Here is a 22,724-nt window from a genome sequence, read left to right as displayed (position 1 = left end):
GCATAGCCTTATGGAAGACACAGACTCTGCTGTGTGTGTCAATTCTGTGTGATCATCCAATATATTTAACTCTGTGCACTCTATACCTACAACTACCAATGGCAATGTGTGTGTGTGTGTGTGTGTGTGTGTGTGTGTGTGTGTGTGTGTGTGTGTGTTCGAGTGCACAATGACAACACAGCAGTAAGCACAGGTGTGTCTTACTTGGGCGGGAGCGTCTCAATGTCGCGGATCTCGCGGGTGACGGTCATTGTGAAGCCGTCGATGACGTAGAAGTGCTCCTTGCCAAAGAGCAGCAGGCCTTCGCTGGTGTCCAGGCCTTGGACGCGCGCACATCGGTACATGTGCTGGATCTGAGGACACACACACACACACACACACACACACACACAGACACACACACAACCATCAATTCAAAGCCCACAGTGCACGTCTTCCATCGACATTACCTCACAGCTGGAGATGGAAAAAAAGCCTAGACAGTAATTGCTCACATCTCTAAGCAGCATAGTGATATTATTAACACTTATTTGATTTAGATATTAACACTAGGTTAGTTTTCTCTGTCTTTACGGCTGCGTGGTGCATCATGGGGTTAAATGACTGAGAACCACTCCAGTGTGTGAGTCATATGAGGGTCTTAAGCCTGCGCCGGGCCTCCCATCAGTGCACTGGACTGGGCCACTGCCTCTCCTCACATGGGTGCCTTTGATCTCACTCATATGGCTCTCCCAGAGAGAGACAGTCTGGTCCGTTCCCACATGGGTTTCTGATGGTTGCTCCACTATTTCTCAAGAAGAATCAGACGCAGACACACATTCCTCCTGTGCATTTACTGTAGCTGTGCTGTGAGTTTGGCCTCTCTTGAAAAAGAACAGTGGGTGTTTTTGAACCAGGCCGACCTATTTGTGCTGCTTGTTAAAGAGAACTGTGTGTGTGTATATGTGTTTGTGTGTGAGTAACTGTGTGTGTGTGTGTGTGTGTGTGTTGGGGGGGGGGGGTGTATGTGTGTGGTGTTGGTTGGGGGGGGGGGGGGGGGGGGGTTTGTATCGTGGATCGTGGAGCTCTGCTGTGAGTGTGTCTGTGTGTGACTGTTTGGAGTCTCTCTGAGTGTGCTGCATCAGTGTGAAGATGAGAGGGTAGAGCACGGGCACAGCACCAGCCAGTACTGCCCCAGCACGCTGTGTGAGGGGCAACTCTGGGAACAGGCACAGTCCCTGTGACGCACACTCATACAGATGAGACAGATACAGACAGACACACGGTCTCTGATGGGAAGACGGATGGGAGGAGTGTGAGTCCTGATGAATCTTTGTCTCAGACACACACACACACGCACACACACACAAAGAAAGATAAATGGAGAAAGTTGTAGAGACACACACACATACAGACAGACCTCCATCTCTCAAAGGAGGATGGTGTCTCTTTCGAACACATACACAAAGTCAATTTCATAGACAGCGTCTTCTTCAGATTGTTTTATCTGACATTGTTGCAGATTTCATGTGTGGGACACACACATTCACAGAGGCCCACTCATACACATGGATCAACAGACAGACACAGACACAGACACAGACACACGCACCTTCTCTCCCTCCTCCAGGAGGCGCAGTAGTGTGGTGTTGTCGGTCTTCTGCTCCTCCTCTGCTCCTGACTCCAGCAGCTGCTCCTGCAGGCCCTCCTGACTCTCCTCGTCCTGGCCGTCCGCCGTGGAGCGCGAGCGCTTCAGTGGAGCCTTCACCAGACCTACACACACACACACACACACACATATATATTATACAGATACACACACATGCATATGGATATATACAAATACACACACATACATATGTATATATGTTAAAACTCACAATGATATAAAGTAAGGCAGGTCAATATCAGGAGCATTTACACTTAACAAATACACAATCAATAAAGCACACTCAATTGGAATACTAATACTTGCAATGAACACACACACGCACACACACACACACACACACACACACACACACACACACACACACACACACACACACACACACACACACACACACACACACACACACACACACACACACACACACACACACACACACACACACACACACACACACAGAGAGAGAGCCCATCCCGCTTCTGTACCTTTGACCCTGGCGATGGTGTCCTCTCCGTGCTCGGGCTCGTGCAGTGTGGTCTCTCCCTCGGTGCTGTGCTCCACAGAGTGCTGGTACATGCCCGGGTTGCCCGACAGCAGGCGCATGTAGTACTCCTTGCTGTCGTAGCTGATGGCCCGTCGGTACCGCACCGGCTTCTGCTCCAGCCGCAGGGCCCAGAGAGACAGACAGAGAGAGACATGGAGAGGTCAGGGAGAGACACTGGTATAGGTCACTCACAACCTCAGGAAATGGACGATGGAGTTTTTTTTCTTTTTGTTGGCTTTATTTTGCCTGTTTGTTTCTCTATGTGAAGGCTAAATAGTTCAGTAGGGATAACTTGATGGAAGTGGAATAGGGGGTGCGACAGGACAGGCGTTTCACTACGGCTATTAACATTTAAAGGAATTTCTTCCATCATCTAGGTAGCTAGGGCATGGTTGAGAGTGGACAAACATCCTCTCATTGCTCTGTCATCACATCCATTAACAGTTCAAACAGTGTTCATTCTTAATGCCTTGAACAAACATGTAAACTAGAGAGACACTCGCTCTCTCTCACTCACTCTCACTGTCTCTCTCACACACACACACACACACACACACACACACACACAAAGACAAAGCCAGTGAAGGAGAGTCTGCAGCATGCTGTGACTGAAAAAGAAAACCTTTAGCAGGAGCTTTACATAGACTGAACTACTAATGTTGAAAGGGAGTGTTTGTGTCTGCATATGTTGCTGTGTTCGTGTGTGTACATGGGTTTGTGTGTGCGCGTGTTTAATCAGTAAACATGCAGCAGTAAGAGACTGTGTGGATTTCTGCATAAGAGGCTTAAGGGCTGGGCTATCTGGGTCCCACTTGGGACCAGCTACTCACATCAATGGAGTGTTTCTTCATTCACGGCTACAGACAAGCACAAACATGTCAGACATCTGATTTACAATCCTGGGCGCCATGAAGACCTGACTGGCAAATTAATTCTCATTGTTTACGCACCACCCAATATAATTAACTTTTAATCTACTCTGTGGTTTGATAGAACTTTTGCTAGAACATTTTTCAGTATGGTCTTAAGACTTCTGATCAGTCTGTACTGTAAACTGCTCCAACTCTACTGTAAAGTGCACCAAAGAGTAACACAGCATATTAGTGTTTTTTTCTACACCTGAGGTTCAAATTCGCAAACACGGGCCAGCGTTTGCCTTGAGTTCTCGGCGAACATACAGCGGAGCTGGGCGTGAGCTGGCCAAAGTGTTACCGTCACAATGGAATGTTTACACCAAATCCTTCAAATTCAAATCTGCCACAAACGTTGGAAAGGGAGTGTTTGTCGAATTTGAACACACCACTGATTTATGCTAAAACTTCCTTGTTTTCCGTTTGATTGCATCCAAACCATTCGCTACAGTCAGACAAGACAGGTGTGCACAACAAACAATAAGAACAGAGGCCTGTGGTTAGTGTCACGGCAGGACCTGCTCTCCTCAGCCGTTATATAATGCAAGCTTCAGGCTTAAGGTGACGAACAGTACCGATAATACTTCATCAAAGTACAGGGAACACACTAATCCTGTTAAGCCTTATGAGGCAAGGGTCAGAGATCTGAGTCCCATATCAGAGATAGAGGGATGGAAAGACTGAGATGGAGAGAGAAAGAGAGATGGAGAGATGGAGAAATAGAGAGAGAGAGAGAGAGAGAGAGAGAGAGAGAGAGAGAGAGAGAGAGAGAGAGAGAGAGAGAGAGAGAGAGAGAGAGAGAGAGAGAGAGAGAGAGTGTGAGGGAAATGGAGCCAGCTGTGCAGGCCATTCTTCAGCAACATGCTGCCACACAACCAGAGCACGGATCACTCCGTAATGCAAAGCTGACTTGCGGAATGTTTTCAAGTTTCCACGGATACCTGGAGAGGGGCGGAGAAGCCAGCTCCCATTAAGGGCACGGGACACAGGGCCTGAGTTGGAAGGGAGTGAAAACTGTGGGCTGTGTGATCACTGATTGCTTTACACTTTCAAATACTTGAGTGATTGGCATGACAGATAACAAAGCAAATCAAATCAATTACACAGACAGAATAAATAAAATTAAACAGTCCAAGAATGACTTGAACAAAAAATGGGTGTTCAGGATTTGCTCAAGTTCACTGTTGCAACAACATTTAAACGAATTATTCGACCCAGGTTTGACTTGCATAAAATGCACTTGCGTCATGTACTGTACCTTAACATTTCGGACAAAGGGGGCCATTCAGGTGCAGATTGGTGGCCTATTTCAGCCTAGCGCCCGCCTTGACATTTAACTGAAGGGACAATGAATCGAGATTCTATGCTAACAGCTAACTGAATACATGAACACAACCCTCCTTCAGTGCAATTAGATAGCACAACGACACTAATGAAATTATACAGTCTGACCTTCCCAAACATCATGAGGCTGAACCTTTGGGTTAAGTTTATCTAGACGGTTCTGGTGGCCAGTGGATTTTTAATTGTCTTCTTCACTGCACTCACCTTCCACAAAGCTACGTTAATTTTAAAACCACTACTTGGTACATAAAGGCCAAAAGTTTTGTTTCAGGTCAGTGAATACTGCAGATTACTATCTTAGATGACGAACTCTATAAACCTGTGAAATATGGAAATATCAGAGACATAACAAATGAGACATAACAAACTCCTTTTAAAGTAACCAGCAAATGAAAAAGGCCAACTTGTCATAGTTCTGGTTGCAGGATGTCGTAATGTATTGTTGACCGCCACTAAATGGTGTGTTTGTATTTGACAAAAAAATAAAACATATCCAAAGCTGGACGAAACGTGTGGCACTGGCGGACACGTGGCGAGGGTGGCTCACCTGGTGGTTGCTGGACGTGGGCTCCTGTTCGGGTACGTAGGGGTAATGGATGTAGAAGAGGTCGTTGCGCACCATCTTCTTCCTCATGCGGCACGGGCCCTCCGTCATGTCCAGCTGGAACTTGTCCAGGATCGAGCCAATGGGGGGCCCCCAAAGGCCACGTTCCCGTAACAACTCGTACTCAATGCCGGCCCACTCGTCAGTCACGTACTTCAGAGCGTTCTGTTGCCTCTGTGGAGAGAGAGAACGGTAGAAAGAGACAATGAGCAGGATGTTTTGGTCTGTGAACAGTGAAACGTCCAACAGTGAATATCAATATCCAGGAAGAAATTTGCTCCCAATTGATAACAATTTATATGCACATATATAAAATGGGACAAAATGTGTCTCTGTTGGGGTGACGCAGAAACTATTGTGTATGCAAAATATTTGAACCAGTAGAGGCATTGTCACATATTCTGACTGTTTACTTTTGTTTCATGATGAGAAATAATGTTAAAAAATGTACAAGTTAGAAAATAGAAACAAGATGTTTTGTCCCTGGCGCAGAACTATAAAGGCCTACAGTGCCGCGATATCTGTCAACAACATTGTTTTTTGTGACTATAAATTAGCCTTATAGCTGACTAGTGAAAGTCTATTACTGCCAATACAAAACTGTCTTGCTTTACACAGCATTCATGTAAATTCCTACTGTATAAATTTCTCCCTCAATCACTCACACATGAAAGTGCTCATCCCTGAGGAAATCCGATTAGCTCTCCAACAAATGGAGTTTATGAGCTCAGACATCTCTCCTGTCTGTCAGGTCTCGTGCACTGTCAGGCTTGATATATTAGTGATTTCGTTTCTCTGCCCCCTATCTGGCGAAAAAGCTGAGTCTCGTGGTGAGGAAATGAGCGGAAACAGATACAGGGCTTAGAGCAAGGGACATTTCTCTTTCTGCTAGCTATCAGGGATTTTCTACACCATTTTGTATAATTATCTATATTTCAATCCTAAATGGCCCAGACGTTGCCTGAATTCCGGCACAGTGAATTACGGCCCTGAGAACTTTAAGCCTTGCAGATGTGTATGTGTGTACTGTATGTGTGTGTGTGTGTGTGTAAGTGTGTGTGTGTGTATATGGGTCTGGGTTAGACAATCTGATGGTCGCAAACTGAGAGGCCTGAACTCAATGCAGATACACCAAGTGACCAAAGCACCAGACGACGGAGTCAGTGTATGAAAAACTTTAGAAAAAAGTCACTTTTATTAAACAGAGATAGGGAACACAAACAGCCAAAAAGAGGAGAGGAGAAAATGCCTAGTGAGAGAAATGGTGAGAAGCATCCAATTCTGATGACAAAAGCAATATCCAATCTGATAGCTGTAATGTACAGTATGAGTAAGCATTGGTGTAAACACACACACACACACACACACGCGCACACACACACAAACTTCTCACCTCCTGGTACTCTTTGTACTGCATTGCGACGAGGTCTCGCACCACAGCAATGTGAGTGAACATCCATTGGCAGGTTTCCTGTGGAGACAGAAATGATTTCACATCCACCTGCTGTGACATCCAGGCAAGCAGTTGTGCGTGTGTCGCTATGCGGGCATGACATGCTAAAGGCTCCAGCCACACATTATGCTAACGGTGACTAAGCCGATATGAGCACCCACACTGAGCAACAAGGCTCTGGGGTCAAACTCCAGATGATCTTGTCCGGAATCAATGAGTTCTGATTGGCTCTCAGTGTTACTAACATTTACAAAATTATTTTGCATGTGATGCCCATCTCACTTCATTTCAGTATCAGTGACATGGACGTCCTATCAATATTTGTGTGAGTGACTATGCATTTGCTGGTTCATAAAACACAGGTCTTCGAGTGTGTGTGTGTGTGTGAGTTACCTGTGCAGAGAGGTTGTTCTTATTGAGGCTGTTCTCCTTCTTGTTGCGGCGGGCTCCGGTCAGCTTGGACAGGCCAAAGCCACTGCTGACACGAGACAGCTTTGACTGGGTCGCTGGAGCCAACGCCTCCCCTCGACTGATGCACTTCTTCTCATGAACTACAAGGACAGAGAAGGGTGGGGGGGGGGGGAGAGCAAACAAGAGAGATTATGAACTGAGCTAGTGTTTCTGAGTCTTTTGTTCAGGGATGGTGAAGAAATTGTTCTACTACGCTCTGCCAAACATCCAAACATCTGCCAGCCTGCCAAACAGTGCAGATTACCCATTTCCCCATTTGCTAGCTGTGCGAGCAGTTACGTAATGAGGCGGTCACACAGGCCATTGGAGGAGAACGACTGACGGGGTGTTTCAGTGGTAGGGGGGGGGGGGGGGGGTAATCACACACTCCTGTATCCCCAACTGACCCATTCATAACTTATTACATTCTTCCTGAGCTACAGGTATCTCTATATTCTGTGTGTATGTGTGTGTGTGTGTGTGTGTGTGTGTGAGTGAGTGAGTGAGTGAGTGAGTGAGTGAGTGAGTGAGTCCTAACTCACTGAGGTGGTTCTGCCAGCTCTTGGCAGCGGGTTCCTCCAGGGCGGGCCGTGCGGTGACGATGTCCACGTGTCCGCGGTCGTTGGTGGGCAGAGAGACCTTGAAGATCTCCTCCAGCATCGGCCTCTTGCTGTGCATCAGCTCTGTCCACACGCGGTTCACCGCCTTCAGCAGCAACTGACGGCCTGCACACCGGCCAACGCATACACACACGAGCCAACACATACACACGCACATGCACACAGACAAACACACAGACACACACACACACACACGCACAAAGACACACACAGACCCCCACACACACAGACCCCCACACACACAGACCCACACACACACAGACACACAGACACACAGACACACACAGGCACAGGCATCAGTTCAATTACTCTCTAAATGTAAATGGCTTTTATGCCATTTTCTGAACACTAACAATATAATAAGATACAGTTATAATTAGAAGGCCTATCAGAAAAATGCTGTGCTACCTCACTGAAGTGTTTACTTGGTCAATTACCGTGCTGTGTAGAGTGCTCTGTCTTTTCTAGTGTCTACCGTCACAATTCAATTTCATTTCTGTGATGAAAAACTTTTCATAGGCTTTTTTGATTCGCTTCAATCTCAGACCCACCTTCGCTGGGATCCTGGCTGTGGACAGGGTCGGGCTCGTTTTCCGACGGAACCATGACATGCCAGGTGGTCATCCTCGCTTCGGCTTCAAGACCGAATCCCTCGACGCTGCTGCAAGGAGGGGCCACAGTGAAGGCATCAGTGACATCATCAACTCACAACGCACGTCAGTCGGTATATTTTAAAGAGGCTCACTGCATGCTAAATATTGCTCCCTGTGAACACATCTGTGTTTGTCCACCTGCTAATAATGGCATAGGCAATTCAAGTAAGCAAATTCAAGTGCAGACAAGGAGTGTTGAGAGAATAAAGGGATCTTTGCAATGACAAAATGAACATCTGTTGCTAGAGCACTGAACCACCTATTAAACCATCCCATAAGGCCAAACACGCTACTCATTCAAATTGAAATAGAATACATTTAAGTGAAGTGCTCTGCAAATGCTGTGCTACTATAAAATTTATGCATAATTGAGCGTTTGGATATGAAAGAGAATTAATACTCAGTCAGAGTATCATTTAGGCAGAGGACTGCCACTTGACAGCACTGTAATGACTAAATCCCTATACAGAGGCAAGGCGAGAGCTCCTTCTTTAGCACTAGCAACAACAAGGAGAGAGAGAAGGAGATAAACTATGTAGGTCTTCACATAGAGACTCAGGATGCAAACTGCAGCTGCAACTAACACCTATTAAACATAGCCAAACTGCCTATGGAACCCATAAACATACAGGCACAAAACACAATCCCTCTCCGACCCCTTCTGTGACCTTCTCTCTCTCTCTCTCTCTCTCTCTCTCTCTCTCTCTCTCTCTCTCTCTCTCTCTCTGTCTGTATGTAGGCTCACCTCCCGGTGTGCAGGTTCATGAAGCAGTGTGCCAGGCAGGCCACAAACTCCTGGTCATGGTTCCCGGGCCCCAGCACCAGGTTGCGGTTGACGGTGAGCACGCGGAGAGAGTCCAGCAGGGCCACCTGCTGCGGCACGGTCTTGTGCGGACGCGACAGCTGGTACAGCACCGTGCGGTTCAGGCAGTGGTAGATGGAGTCCAGGGATAAGCCCTGCGAGCGCCGCTTGGACTGTGGACAGGGAGAGAGGGAGAGAGAGAGAGAGAGAGAGAGAGAGAGAGAGGGAGAGAGAGAGAGAGGGAGAGAGAGAGAGAGGTAAGGGGAGAGAAAGAGGAAAAAGGGCAGTACAGTAAGGTTTTTGTTGGGCAATCCATACCAGATTTACCAGAGAGTACCTTTGAACGTGAGTGTGTGTGTGTGTGTGTGTGTGTTTCGAATCGTTTGTGTTTGCATGCATGTGTAGCGGGCATGAGACCAAAAATCTTATTAGTAGTAATACGTATGGAATGTGTGAATAGATGCTTTTTTGTCTGTGTGATTGTGTACATTAGGAAGGTGGAAGTGGCCTCTACAAAAGCTTATCTTAGCAAAAGCTCAAAGAGGGGTACTGTGTTGTGAGGGTGTATGAATACAATGTTTGTTTTTTGGTGTTTGTGTGTGTGTGTGTATGTGTGTGTGTGTGTGTGTGTGGTGGTAGTGTTGTGGTTAAGGAGCTGGGCTAACGTGCAGTAGCCTGAAAGTTGTTGGTTCAATGCCCGGCTTCCACCGTTGTGCCCTTGAGCAAGGCACTTAACCCCAAGTTGCTCCGGGGACAATGTGATCCCTGGTAATATAGCTGACATATGTAAGTTGCTTTGGTCAAGAAGTGTCTGCTAAATGTAATGTGTGTGTGTGTGTGTGTGTGTGTGTGTGTGTGTCTCAGCATGACACAGCATTCCGTAAATCTAAATGCTTGTTCCTGCTCTAGAATACAGACCGCATTATTCTGGTGCGGGTGGGAAACACTTTTGGTTGGAGGGTCAGGGGGTCTATGCCTTGCACCTCTCTCTGCTTACTGCACTTAACAACATAGTTTATTTTTCTCCCCTCAGACTGTTTATGTGTTCAGACAAGGGGTGCTGGCGGATAATGAGTCAAGTTAACGTTGATAGTGTGCCTTAAGGGCATAGTGGGTTTAGTCATACACAGATGCCCAAACCCCTGAGAAAAGAAATGAAGAGCCAATTACAATAATCTGATTTGAAAAGGGAACTAGTGGTATGATACACTAAATCAAGGCAATAATCAGGGCAATAATCAACCACTTATTCACTCAAAAGCATTTCTTATTTTGCTCAAAGTGAGAAACTTGACTTCTGTTGCTTCAGTGAACAAACCCCTTGTGTGTTGCCCGCGAGCACACAAACCAGGAAGGTTGCGTTAGCTTGTTAGCTATGATGACGGGAGGGTCATAAATGGCCACACGTGTTGATAATTCAATAAGGACAAGCGTAAGGCTTAACGGGCCAGTGAAAGAGCTCCACTGAAGGGGACTCTGCAGTGGACGTCAGAGGCCCACAACAACACACAACACTGCATGGGAAGCATTACTAACTTAACATGATTTTCCACTTCAATGAAATGGCACAACATTATTTTAAGCAAACAACTCTCTACGGCCATATTCACAGGCAGAACATCTGGCAGTGATCTCAGAGGAACTGCACCACTAAACATGAAAGTAAGCAGTTACTCTTCCAATTATCAATGTTGGATGACTCAGGGGAAATACATTTTCTATGGACACTTCGATAGTCTTCAGTCTACTGCATCATATAAGTGCCATATAAGTGTGGCTGTGTTAACTGAGCCAATATTTCTTTAATGAGACTGGCATTGCTACCTGCCAATTACCTTCCGTATGTGCACACGAAACTGACACCTACAATGTGCGAAGGATGTCTGTCCAAGCCATGGAATGACCTGCCATGATCTTAACACCAGACCTTAAACAAACCCAGTCCACTATGCAGGTCTCACCTGGCTGATGAGCTGCACAATGAACTCCACCACCAGCTTGGACTCCTTGCTGAACATGCCCTGCCAGAGCTTGTCCACCACACGCTGGGTGAAGTAGAAGACGTTGTTGACCAGTGTCTGGTAGTTGCCCCCGGTGGTGATGGGCATCGAGGCATCCTCTCCTACGGATGGACAGTGCGGAGGTGTGTGACAGTGAGGAAGAGTCACAGCAAACATATTGAGAGGTCTGTCTGCATTCTGGTCAATACCAAAAATTTGCCAGCCTACACCCACGTTGGGTATATTATTATGCCGAGGGCAGTTCTAGAGGCAGAGATCTGGGTACACTTTAAATGCCTCTTATCTATTTGATAATTCAGCTCATGTACATTTCAAAATCATTTCTTTAAAGTGTGGCAGCCAGAGAAGACCTAGACGAGATTAAATTCAGACGTGTACAAATTTAATTAGACTAAAATGAATTTCAATGTTGCTTAAATCAATCTCTATTATTATGTATAGGGGCTAGGGCTGTCAGTTTTGTGACAAAATCCTGTTTGATTTTTGAGACATAAGTGTTCATTGAATCGATTGTAAAATCGATTTTCTACGTCTAAAGACGTTTCCATTTTCAACAGCAAAAATAGGCCAATCCACTGACAACAGGCATTAGGACGAACGTAAGGAGGGCGCTTGAAGATGCACAAGCCAGCAATATTTCTGATGATTTATTGGCGTGAAGTTTCGTGCACAATGACAAACAGGAGTGCAAAATTCTCGAAAAACAATAAGCAGAGTGGACTGCCATAACATCAGTGAAACATCAGCTTCAACGTGGCTGTGTTTACGATTAAAAATGTCAAACAAATTTCTGCTACATACTAGGAACTCACGACTGCACAGTTTGCATACTGCTTTGTCCTTCTCCATAGTTTGATCTACCCAAAACCCGAAGTGCTTCCATAATGAACTCCTCAAGTTATTGGGGCTTATCACTCTCTCATGTCGCACAGGTTGATCGCGTTGTCCTCCATTTTTTGGCAAACACCAGCAGCACAGCAGCTGATTGAAACAGCTGTTTCCGGTGCGTAAAATTGGTGGGAATTTTCGGAATTCTTTATTTTCTTTTTCTGCTTGTTTGTGGGTTTTGTTACATCTATCTTTTTTATTTGTTTAATTCGTTTAAAATGAAGTGTACATATTTGGTTAAAATCAATACCCTATTTTAGTTTTCGAAACTTGTGATGGTTGGTCCAATCGATTGTGCAATCGATTTTCGAACGTAAACTGACAGCCCTAATAGGGGCTCTAACTAAATCATGAGCTGCCTAATGAGAGTGTGGGTGTCCTATGGTCACTCCTCAGGAGAGTGGCTGGTCTTACCCAGAAGCACGTCAGCAGCCAGGAGGTGCTCCATGACGCTGTCCAGGATGTAGGACTGGAACTCCTTCTGCTGAGCCCTGGTGGAGCGCTCTGGAGAGGCCTGAGGAGGAACAACATAGTGGCTGCTAAATACTACTGCTCTTGTGGAAAACTACAATACCCACAATTCCCTTCATCAAGGAAAAGCATGGCCACCAACCAATTCACGTGTTCCATCAGATCATAACACAAAGAAACACTCACACCATCCCACACTCACACGTCCCCTTACCTCCAGCAGCAGGTCGATGATGGGAGTCTGCTTGCTGGCTGGGCTCAGGCAAAGGTTGTCCATGATGAGCACACGCATGAAGTCAAACACATACTTCTTGGCCGGGTGATTGGTCAGGTAGGTCTTGGCGCCTACGTTGCAATACTCCGACTGGCTGCGGTTCATGCCGGAGTCGGCCGCGAAGGCCTTGAACTCTTCAGTGGGAGAACCTGCCTCATCATCAAGGTCAGTGACCTGCAGAGGAAAAAACTTTGAATGCTGTCTTAGCAGGCAGATGATATACATTTTGAACAGAGCTGTTGTTTTTTTTTTTGTAAATCTTTATTTTAACTAAAAATGACAAACTATCAAATTGGTCAAATTGCACTTCACCAATTGCATTGGTGAAGTGATGGTGATGACAAAAAAACATTCTTTCTCTGTAAGCTACTATGAAAGCGAGCAAACTACAGGTGAATGAATGAATGGGATTGTGTGAAGGGGGGGGGGGGGGGGGCGCACCATCTCAGAGTAGGGCCGGATGTTGAAGGGGAAGACGGTGGCGGCGAGGGCACACAGGAACTCCGGGCTGTGCCACATGGGGCTCAGGTCGGGCACGTTGTGGTACAGGTAGCGGAAGAACTGCATGAGGGTGACGGGATACTCCCTTAACCACGAGCCCTCCTCTTCAGACTGCCACGGCTGCAGAACAACAACAACACACGCGGTCAACACTCAACACGCGCATGAGGATCTCACTTACACAACTACTGGTGCTGATGTGGATGTGTCTGCATAGAAAAGTATCCGCATACAGGCATACAGGCATACAGGCATGAAAGCATACTCAAAGAAATGTTGGGATATGTATGATGCATGACATTGAGTGAGTATGTCTGTAAGAGTGTTTATAAGAGCATTATGTGGGGGGGTATTTCTTCATATTTCTGGATAACTGTGTGCATCTGTGTACATGATGAGGGTGAATTTGTAGGTATAAATACAAGTTATGTGTATGTGAACAAGTGCAGGTGAGTTCCCGGATGTGCGTGTGTGCGTAGGTGTGTGTGTGTGTGTGTCTCCTCACCAGGTTAAGCATGCTGCGCAGCATGGCCAGCAGAAGGAAGGCTGCCTCGGTGCACACGCTGTGGATGGAGTTGACCACCGTGGCACTGGACGCCGGCACGCCGAAGATGAACGACCAGATGGAGTCCAGGTCAAACTGCGCAAGCGCACACACACACACACCCCTCAGATTCATAATTCCATAACGGCATATGGTTTTCATAATGCCATGATAAAAGCCAAGCATGCACAAAAACAACAGTGCAAGTCTCACAAACACACACACACACACACACATACACACACACACACATTTCAATGCATTCCTAATAGCCCTACTCATGCTCTGTGGTTTGGAGTAAATGACAAACTAACCTAAAATCTTGTCAGTCATTCCTAGACAATTCACTCATTTGTCCTGACAAACACTGCCAGTACACTGTACCGCCCAATATGTCTTTTCATGTTATGTTATTTCAGTGCAGATTTTCATCTGTGTTGCAATTTATCTGCATCGATAAATCACTTGTGCAATAAACGCAGCACCACGTAAACAACAAGCTGCAGACATTATTACAGCAAATTTGGAGCAGGCTAGTCCACAGATCAAGAGTGATGGGGAAATGTAATGAATAAAAACACAAAGGCAACTGGCAGATGGAAACACTTCAACCAGAAAACAAAAGTACACCAATACTTGATTTTGATGACCTACAATAAATAGACAAACACATGACAATTAATATTTAACATATCAAAATGAATATAACAATATAATATTTAACAAATCAAAATGATTTTCAAAACAATCATATCTAACTGTCAACAGATCTGCATTGCTCATGGTCAACACACAGTTGACAGTATAATAGTGGGCCACCCAAACAAATGAGATCAACACACAGCACAGAAGTGTATGAAGTTGGGTGGACATGAGGCTGGACGATGGCTGCTGCAGTTTGAGGTCAGACAGGTGAGGATACAACAGACCTCAGGTCCTTGGACAGATCCTCACAACTCAACACGACATGACATGACAGGACAAGATAGAAAAGCCAGGGTGGGAACAGTGAAGAAGCCCCCAAAGACAGGCACAAACACAAAACCACACGCATGTACAGTATGGGGTCCATCCATCCGTTCATCCAGTCACACACACACACACACACACACACACACACACACACACACACACACACACACACAGCCGTTAGTGTTGTTAGATACAGCTGAGGACAGATGGAGTGCAGATAGACAGACCTGCATGTGGACTGGCACACACTGAGAGGACACACACACACACTCTCTCTCTCTCACACACACGCACACACACACACAGCGGAGCGTTAGTAGTATTAAAGGGGTTGGTACTGACATGTACCTGCAGGCTCTCGGGCAGCTCGCTGACGGGCTGCTGCAGGAAGAGGGCCATGAGCAGGAAGTAGAGCTCGGGCACGTTGGTGTGCTTGGGCAGCAGCGCCTGCATGACTGGGAAGCAGGGGAAGTGGCAAGCGTCACGGTTGATCTCACGCAGCGTGGAGCGGCCGCCCGCACTGCGGCCCACATTAAAACCTGAGAGGAGGAGGAGGAGAGACGAGATGGGGGGAAGAGGGGAAAGGAGGAGAGGAGAGGGGGATGAGGAGGAGGGGGAGGAGTCAGAATTAATGACAGAGGAGGAAAATTAAGTAAAACAAACCTCTCAGCATCCAGATAACAGGGCTGTACAGTCAAAACTAGTTTGACACCAGAAGCGCCAATCATTTCAGAACTACTTTTTACTGCTAAAACTGTCGGTCAAAATGACCAGTCGCAGCAGTTAAGGTCCAAGTTCAAGGTTCAAGGTCCCCCCAGTCCCCACCCAGTCCAAACTCCTGCCTTACCCAGGACAGTCCCAATCTTGTTGGTCAGCACAGAGTCGGTGTGGTCCAGCCAGCCTCCTCCGGACAGGCCCTCCTTGAAGCGGCTCAGGATGGGCTGGTTGCTAAGCAGCACCACCAGGATCCAGAGGGCGGCCGTCACCGAGCTGGAGTGCAGGTGCTCCTCCATGAACATGAGCAGCCAGTCGAAGCCCAGCGTCCGCACCAGCTCCTCACACGCCCTGCAGGGGGCGCAAGAGAGCACAGGAACTCAGTACACTATTGGGGGGCGGAGGGCGTGGGATAACACTGACCTGGCAGCGCTTTTTAGTGGCAATTCATTTGCATTTGTACCCAAGTGTGGTGTAAGTAAGAGGTGAGGTGTTGAATAAACAAAGCTTTAGTTTACGTGCAGATTTCATCACCAAAACAAAGTGTGCAACTCTAGCAAAGAAAAATAAGTGAAAAATATTTTTCATTCAACGCCACCATGCTCTCTCTGTTGCACTACATTGCTCAAGGTCTGGACTGTGTGCCAGTTCCTGAGCCACCATTGCCTGGCTGTGGGCTATTCACTGCACACACACACACACACACACACACACACACAGTCCTTCACCCATCCTGCTCTTCTACTATGAGCTGCATTTTAAACGTTGTTGGCGATAAACTGGCTTCATGTGATCTTAAGGGAAGAGTACTGTGTTATCAGAGGATGTCTACTATACGATTTACAATTTGAAAACAGCAGGGGGAGCCGTAGAGCACCATGGCAAGGCACATGCCCATCAGTAGGCATTACTTCACTATGAAATAGGTTGCTGATGGAAAACTGACTCTGGACCTGTGCTCAAGCACTATAAAGCTATACCGTGACAATGCTATTTTAAGCTCATCTGAGATTCCTAACATTTCTTGGAATCCATTTGGACCCATTTGTGATTGTGATGGAGGTGCAAAAGTAGACTAAGAAGCTAAGGATCTACTGTCTGCATTTGTAGGACCAGGCTACAAACTGTGACAACTAGGTCGTTCCTTCAGCTGGGAGTTTTGTCTTTATCAAAGGAACTCAATGTGATCAGAAGAGAAAGCCGTGGAGCAGGACTCCAGGCTTATTTAACAAAAACATCTTATGTAACTCCAGACTGAAGCTAGCTAAGCAGCATTCACGGTGGTGTGGGGTGGTGTGTGGGGGGGGGGGGTGCCAGTTCAGACGTAATGTTCAACATCTGGGAGAAAAAGCAGAAGAAAGGAAAGTTGAAGAGAGAGAGAGAACAACAGGGAAGAAGAGCAGAGAGGAAAGAAAGAGAAGAGGAGAGTAAAGAATAGGCGATGAGGGAAGTGGAATGGAGCAGGGAGCAGGGAGGTGCAGGTGATGAGAGGTGGAATGGAGCAGGGAGCAGGGAGGAGGGGTGAGGTGCAGGTGATGAGAAGTGGAATGGAGCAGAGAGAAAGAAAGAAGAGGAGAGGAGGAGAAGAGAGAAGAGGAGTCTAAAATAGAGGAGGAGAGGAAAGGAGAAGAGAAGACTAGAAGAGAGGAGAGGAGAAGTAGAGAGGAGGTCAGAAGAGGGAAGGTGATTAAGGGAGAGGGGCAGGTGATTGGAGAAGTGGAACAGAGTAGAGGAGAGAGGAAAGGAGAAGAAAAGAGAGGAGAGGAGAGAGGAGAGGAAAGGAGAGGAGAGGAGAGAGGGAGATGGAGAGGAGGTCAGATGAGGGGCAGTGATTAAATGAGAGGGGCAGCGAGGGCAGCTGGCGGAACTCACTGCGCGTTGACGGTGCATTTCTCCTTGGACGTGAAGAGCAGCTTGAGCAGGATATCCAGCAGCCGGTTCCTCAGCAGAATCACGTTGGCCGACAGCAGACCACCAAAGTCATCCTCGTTCCCTGAGCGCACACACAGAAAGAAACAGAGAGAGAGGAAAAACGTTTAAACAGAAATAAGACAGACAGATGATTTGATACTGTACAACAGAAACTGAGAAACTGGCATATCAATAAGAGGGAAACACCAGATAAACCAGTTAGGCCTCCAGACTGCTTCAAAATTCAAATTTTTGAACAGTGGTAGGTGGTTATCAGGTTAAGTCATTGATAACTGATGTGGGGGTTGCACAGTGTGTGTGTGTGTGTGTGTGTGTGTCTGTGTGTGTATATATCTCACCTCCATCTACTTTCTCCTCACTGATTTCCATGACGACAAACTTCTCACACACGGCGAATGTGGGCAGGGTGGACGAGATGAACTGTCCGAATCTGAGGGAAAAAGAAAAGAGCGGTCCAGAGCTGCCTCAACTCCACATAAGCACAGAGCTCATCCCAAATGCAGGCACCACAGACAGTTACGGGCAGCCTCTGTTGAAAAGTAGCTTCTGTACTTTTGTCTTTGATGTTGATCAAGCAACGTATTGTAGTATTTTCAGAAAAATGATCAGGCATTCAGAAGAATAAAATGCACTCATCCACTGACTTTATCCCCAAATTATAGAGAAGTGCTGTAGCAGTTCAGCCGGTTGTATCCTAGTTATTGGTGCGTATCAAGGACAACACTTCAGAGCTCTGTTGCTGGGCAACCACATTTTTACTGGTGAGGCCAGGGAAGTGAACGCAGCCGTAGGTATCTTTTGTAGGGACCCTAAATTGCCTTTTCATTAGATCTCTGCGCACCACTTACATTTAGAATTTTAAGTTTCATTTATTTATTCATGAGCTTTCAAGTTAAATGTATTAAGTATGTGCCCATCCCACCATCTGAATTACCTGAGGCCCAGAGGGTATTTTTGGTAAAGGGAACAAATCAAATTGGTCTCTATATTGCACCTCAATTGGGATCTCAGTGTTAACTTAACAGTATTTCATGTGCACCTTGGGTGTTTAAGTATAGTTGTGTGTGTGCATATATTTCCTTGGGAGTTATGTGTGTACATTATGCATGCAGAACCTGTGAGTGTGTGTGTGAGTGAGTGTGTGTGTGTGGCCTGACGTCCTGCAGCGTCATGCATCTGTATCATGTGTGGGTGCCCTGCCATTTAAGTGTGTGTGTGTGTGTGTGTGTGTGTGTGTGTGTGTGTGTGTGTGTGTGTGCAACAGAGTAAGTTGTAGGTGCTGGGAACCCCCTGAGGCACTGGGATCCGTACACTGCTGATTGCTGTGATGGTGAGCTGGTAGAGAGTATGTGTCACACAGAGCATGTGTGTGTGTGTGTGTGTGTGTGTACCTGAGCAGGTCATAGGAGTTTGGAAAGCCCTGTAGCAGCAGGCTGAGCACGCTGCTGATGGCGGTGATTGTGGGCTGGGACAGCGACGTGTCCCGCAGCGTCAGCAGCAGCTTGGGGATCAGCTGGAACTCACGCAGCAGCTTTGCATTCTTCGCTGCCTCACTGGAGACACACACACACACACATACACACATTAAATCACTGATAACACACAGAGGAAGTCAGTGACAACACGGACAGAAATACAAGAACATCCAACACACACAAACGCACACAGATACACACATACATAATACACACTCACCTTCACTGATCTGTCACTAACCCATCACACACAATTACATTCCCTCTGCTTGATTGCACACAATTACAGTTTCCTCCAGTGATATGGGGTTTTACAGAAGATACACACAAATACACACACTCACCTGGACTCAGTCAGCAGCTCGATGAAATGCTCAAACAGAGACAGGTGGAGCTCGTACGGAGCGTGCAGCCACACCTGCAGAGGGGTCAAAAAACGTGTTTGGCTTGTAACACAAATAATGACACTTCAAGGCAGTCCCATCATTGTCATCATCATCATCATCTATTTTTTTGTATATTTTTGGGGGCTTTTTGGCTTTTATTGTTAGAGGACAATGAAGAGTGTCAGGAAGCAAGTGGGAGAGAGAGATGGAGCGGGATTGGGAAATGACCCGGGTCGGACTCCTGGACCGAAGGAAGTATGGACGCTGTAGCCAGTTGCATCACAGTGCCTCCCCATGAATAACCATCTTCAATACCAATTAAAACCAACAATACCCAGTGCTACAGCAGGTCATGTAGCAGCATCCCAGACAAGCCCCATCCCAATGTCTCTCCAGGGCTTCCCCAGGCCTCCGTCTCAGGCACTCACCTCGAAGTCGCACAGCAGGTCCTGGAAGGCGGTGGAGTTGGGGATGATGGAGGTCTCGTGACCGCTGTCCACCGTGCCCACCAAGGAGAAGGTCAAGTGGAGGATGTGGCTGTTCAGCAGAGAGCGCTTCTTCTTCAGCAGCATGGCCAGCAACTGTCCACACACACAGTAAAGTTACACACAACCCACATCAATCACACAAACACAACTATCGCACACCAGCAAAAAACACTATCAGTTATACGCTTACAAGAACGTCAATAACAATGGGTCATAAACCACCCATCCCAGCTCTACTCAATCACAGACTCCTAACAACCAAACAATCATACAGCTAGCCAACATAATAGGTTAAAAATGGTTACCCATTACAAACAGCTATACTACCATACTTGCGAGAATTACACAAACAACACATTATACATGTATGGTCACTTCAACAGCACCACTTAACCAAAAAAACGTTCCATTTTCCTAACAATGGCTGAAACGCCAGCTTTAAACTGCACTGGGTGACTTGTCTGGTGGGTGACTGGCCTGCTGTAAAGCTTATGGCTCTGGTTGATATGACTGGCTGTAACAGGCTTTGGGCTCCTGTGATGTGCGCTACAGTGCGGCGCTATCTCTCCGGCCCACCTGGTAGCCTTTGATGCGCTCCATCTCTTTACTGGCCAAGGGGTTGCTCTTGACAACGCACACCAGCGCCTTGACTGCGGCGTATAGCCCTTCCACGTCTGATGCCATGGCGACGAGTCCCAAGATGGCCGCCGCACCGCCGATGTACTGCAGGTTGGTGGCAACGGGCTTAGGCTCAAACGCACGCACTCCTGGGGAAGATAAGGAGAAAGAGAGAGAGAGAGAGAGAGAGAGAGAGAGAGAGAGAGAGAGTGACCACACACGTGCACACACACACAGAGACACCATGTGCAGATACACAAGCACACACACTCAATCACACACACACACAGCCAAGACTGAGGAGCCAACATCAAAGGCCTCACATGGAGAAGGCTGATAGCCACAGAGCTATAAAGTGTTAATTTATCAATTACAACATGCATGCTAGGCCCCTTCACCCTAGAGCTTTAATCACATTCAGAGAGACACAAAATCCTCTTGGACTTCAAAGTACCAAAGAAAGCCCCCACCCACACACACGCCAACCCTGCCACCCACCCACCCCCACCTCACTCCAACCCCCCTCAACTCTGGCAGCCACCTGAGGGCTCATGGGAGTCTTACCCAGGTAGCCAATCACAGCGGCTCCTATGCTGCGGGCGGGGCCATTGAGGTGGCCCGCTGAGTTGTTGATGAGTTTCACCGGTGTGGCATTCTCGTGAGAGGATACCGCTAGCTGCAAGGGAACATGGGAAATCATCAGAAAATGAGGTGAAAATGTATTCTTTATTAATTCCTTTTCCCCCCTAGTGTTCATTTGCCTGTAGGCCTTCCAGCACAGAACAATACTGTACAGCACACGTTCATAATGTTGTGTCTGTGACTGTGCCAGGCCCTGAGGTAGCCTTGATGCTGTGCCCATCTGGAAGAAATGAGCTTGTGCAAGCCACACACTGACCACACCTCTCACTAGCGCCAGATGGACACTCGCATGCGTTCTCCTCAGCACTGGTGATATGGCAGGGGAGTGTTAAAATGGACAACTGGATATGAATGTGCATGTAGGAAGAGTAATTACTAAACAATGAAGCTAATTCGTCATCAATGAAGAAAACTCTTAATCCTGATGTAATACCTGCATAATAACAACGTTGGTATTTACTAGCCAGACCTGGTATTCTGTGTGGATCTGGTCCACTCTATGTGGGCTTCATTCAGTCCTGAGTGTCTGTACAGCGCCGAGCAGATGTTTAAAAGGCAGACATTCAGCACTTTCTCTCGTGCTTATTGGGCTGCATCAGCAAGACACACTCCTCCAGGACGCTTCTCTGCCCAGACCAGACGTTAGGTGCTAAAGTCTCACCTAGGAGTGTGTGTGTGTGTGTGTGTGTGCATCAGTATCTTTATATCATAGCGGGTAGGTAAATTGGTCTTTGTGTACCTGGAAGTATGTTATGTCCTTTTTGTTACTGTGTGTGTGTGTGTGTGTGTTTGTGTGTGTGTGTGTGTGTGTGTGTGTGTGTGTGTGTGTGTAAGTTTATGGGGTGCTGATGCAGCTGGTGTACTGGAAGTGAAATGCTGCCTCTGCACTCTGCCACAGATGGGGTTAAACCACACACACACACACACACACACACACACACACACACACTCACACACAAGATAGACAGGGAGGAACTCAAGGGAGATGGTGCAGAGAAGATGGCAATGGCAACAGCAACAAAGTGAGCTCTAGACAACTATGGAGGTCAAGTACTGAGGGAATCACAAACACACACACACACACACACGCGCAACACACACACACACACACACACACACACACACACACAACACAACACAACACAACACACACACACCAAGTTTAGAATATGACAGCAGCAGCGAGAGACACAGCTATCCCCTCGAGAGAAAGAGAGGAAATGTAACACGGAGGTGTGTCCTTTCCCACCTGCTTGGCGATGGCCTTGCTGTCCAGCTTGTTGTAGACCTTCCTGATCTTGGCCACGGTGAGAGCCAGCACAGAAAAGGCGTACAGGCTAAACGACACCTTCTCCTCGGGCACCAGAGCCACTGGACAGGGTGGGGACGCCTCCACCTTGGAGTCTTTACCTGCAGGGGAGAGACAGCAACGTCAGCATGGGGCCGCTGAGGCCGTGGCTGTGGTGGTGGTGGTGGTCAGTATGGTGGTGGTCAGTGTTGGCTGTGACTAGAGTGTGTTATTCATGACATCCCATCAATCCACACAGAAAACGTCAAACAGCTACAAACTCCAACATTAAAAATCACTTTTGGTTGTACATAATTGGTTGAACAATCACTCTGATCTCTCTCTCACTCACAGAGACAGACACACACACACACACACACACACACACGAGATACATACGTACACACACACACACACACACACACACGAGACACATACGTACACACACACACACACACACACACAAAAAACAGAGCTACAG

The 22,724-nt window shown here is 47.0% G+C and overlaps 1 protein-coding gene across 10 annotated transcripts in view; it reads right to left on the bottom strand.

The window, feature by feature from the left end:
* wdfy3 (WD repeat and FYVE domain containing 3) overlaps positions 1–22,724 on the bottom strand; it is a 103,813-nt gene that overhangs the window by 20,353 nt on the left and 60,736 nt on the right. For 8 of the 10 annotated variants that reach the window (XM_042099944.1, XM_042099940.1, XM_042099945.1 and 5 more), the window contains 25 exons: positions 22,205–22,365; positions 20,878–20,989; positions 20,272–20,462; positions 19,636–19,788; positions 19,166–19,239; positions 18,738–18,899; positions 17,685–17,776; positions 17,287–17,407; positions 15,548–15,765; positions 15,043–15,239; positions 13,690–13,824; positions 13,125–13,304; positions 12,624–12,857; positions 12,353–12,452; positions 10,991–11,151; positions 8,973–9,202; positions 8,126–8,235; positions 7,497–7,679; positions 6,898–7,055; positions 6,445–6,522; positions 4,995–5,225; positions 4,045–4,095; positions 2,134–2,302; positions 1,592–1,752; positions 205–353 (listed from right to left, as the gene is read on the bottom strand). In XM_042099944.1, the coding sequence (XP_041955878.1) occupies positions 205–353; positions 1,592–1,752; positions 2,134–2,302; positions 4,045–4,095; positions 4,995–5,225; positions 6,445–6,522; positions 6,898–7,055; positions 7,497–7,679; positions 8,126–8,235; positions 8,973–9,202; positions 10,991–11,151; positions 12,353–12,452; positions 12,624–12,857; positions 13,125–13,304; positions 13,690–13,824; positions 15,043–15,239; positions 15,548–15,765; positions 17,287–17,407; positions 17,685–17,776; positions 18,738–18,899; positions 19,166–19,239; positions 19,636–19,788; positions 20,272–20,462; positions 20,878–20,989; positions 22,205–22,365 (3,811 nt within the window). The remainder of the gene's footprint in view (positions 1–204; positions 354–1,591; positions 1,753–2,133; positions 2,303–4,044; positions 4,096–4,994; positions 5,226–6,444; positions 6,523–6,897; positions 7,056–7,496; positions 7,680–8,125; positions 8,236–8,972; positions 9,203–10,990; positions 11,152–12,352; positions 12,453–12,623; positions 12,858–13,124; positions 13,305–13,689; positions 13,825–15,042; positions 15,240–15,547; positions 15,766–17,286; positions 17,408–17,684; positions 17,777–18,737; positions 18,900–19,165; positions 19,240–19,635; positions 19,789–20,271; positions 20,463–20,877; positions 20,990–22,204; positions 22,366–22,724) is intronic. The other 2 variants (XM_042099937.1, XM_042099939.1) reach the window with 2 other exon arrangements.

The sequence above is a fragment of the Alosa sapidissima genome, chromosome 8, assembly GCF_018492685.1.
Source record: "Alosa sapidissima isolate fAloSap1 chromosome 8, fAloSap1.pri, whole genome shotgun sequence".
In the NCBI taxonomy this organism is placed as follows: Eukaryota; Metazoa; Chordata; class Actinopteri; order Clupeiformes; family Clupeidae; genus Alosa; species Alosa sapidissima.
Note: the sequence above shows the minus strand (reverse complement) of the source record. Positions and strands in the feature narration are given on the sequence as shown.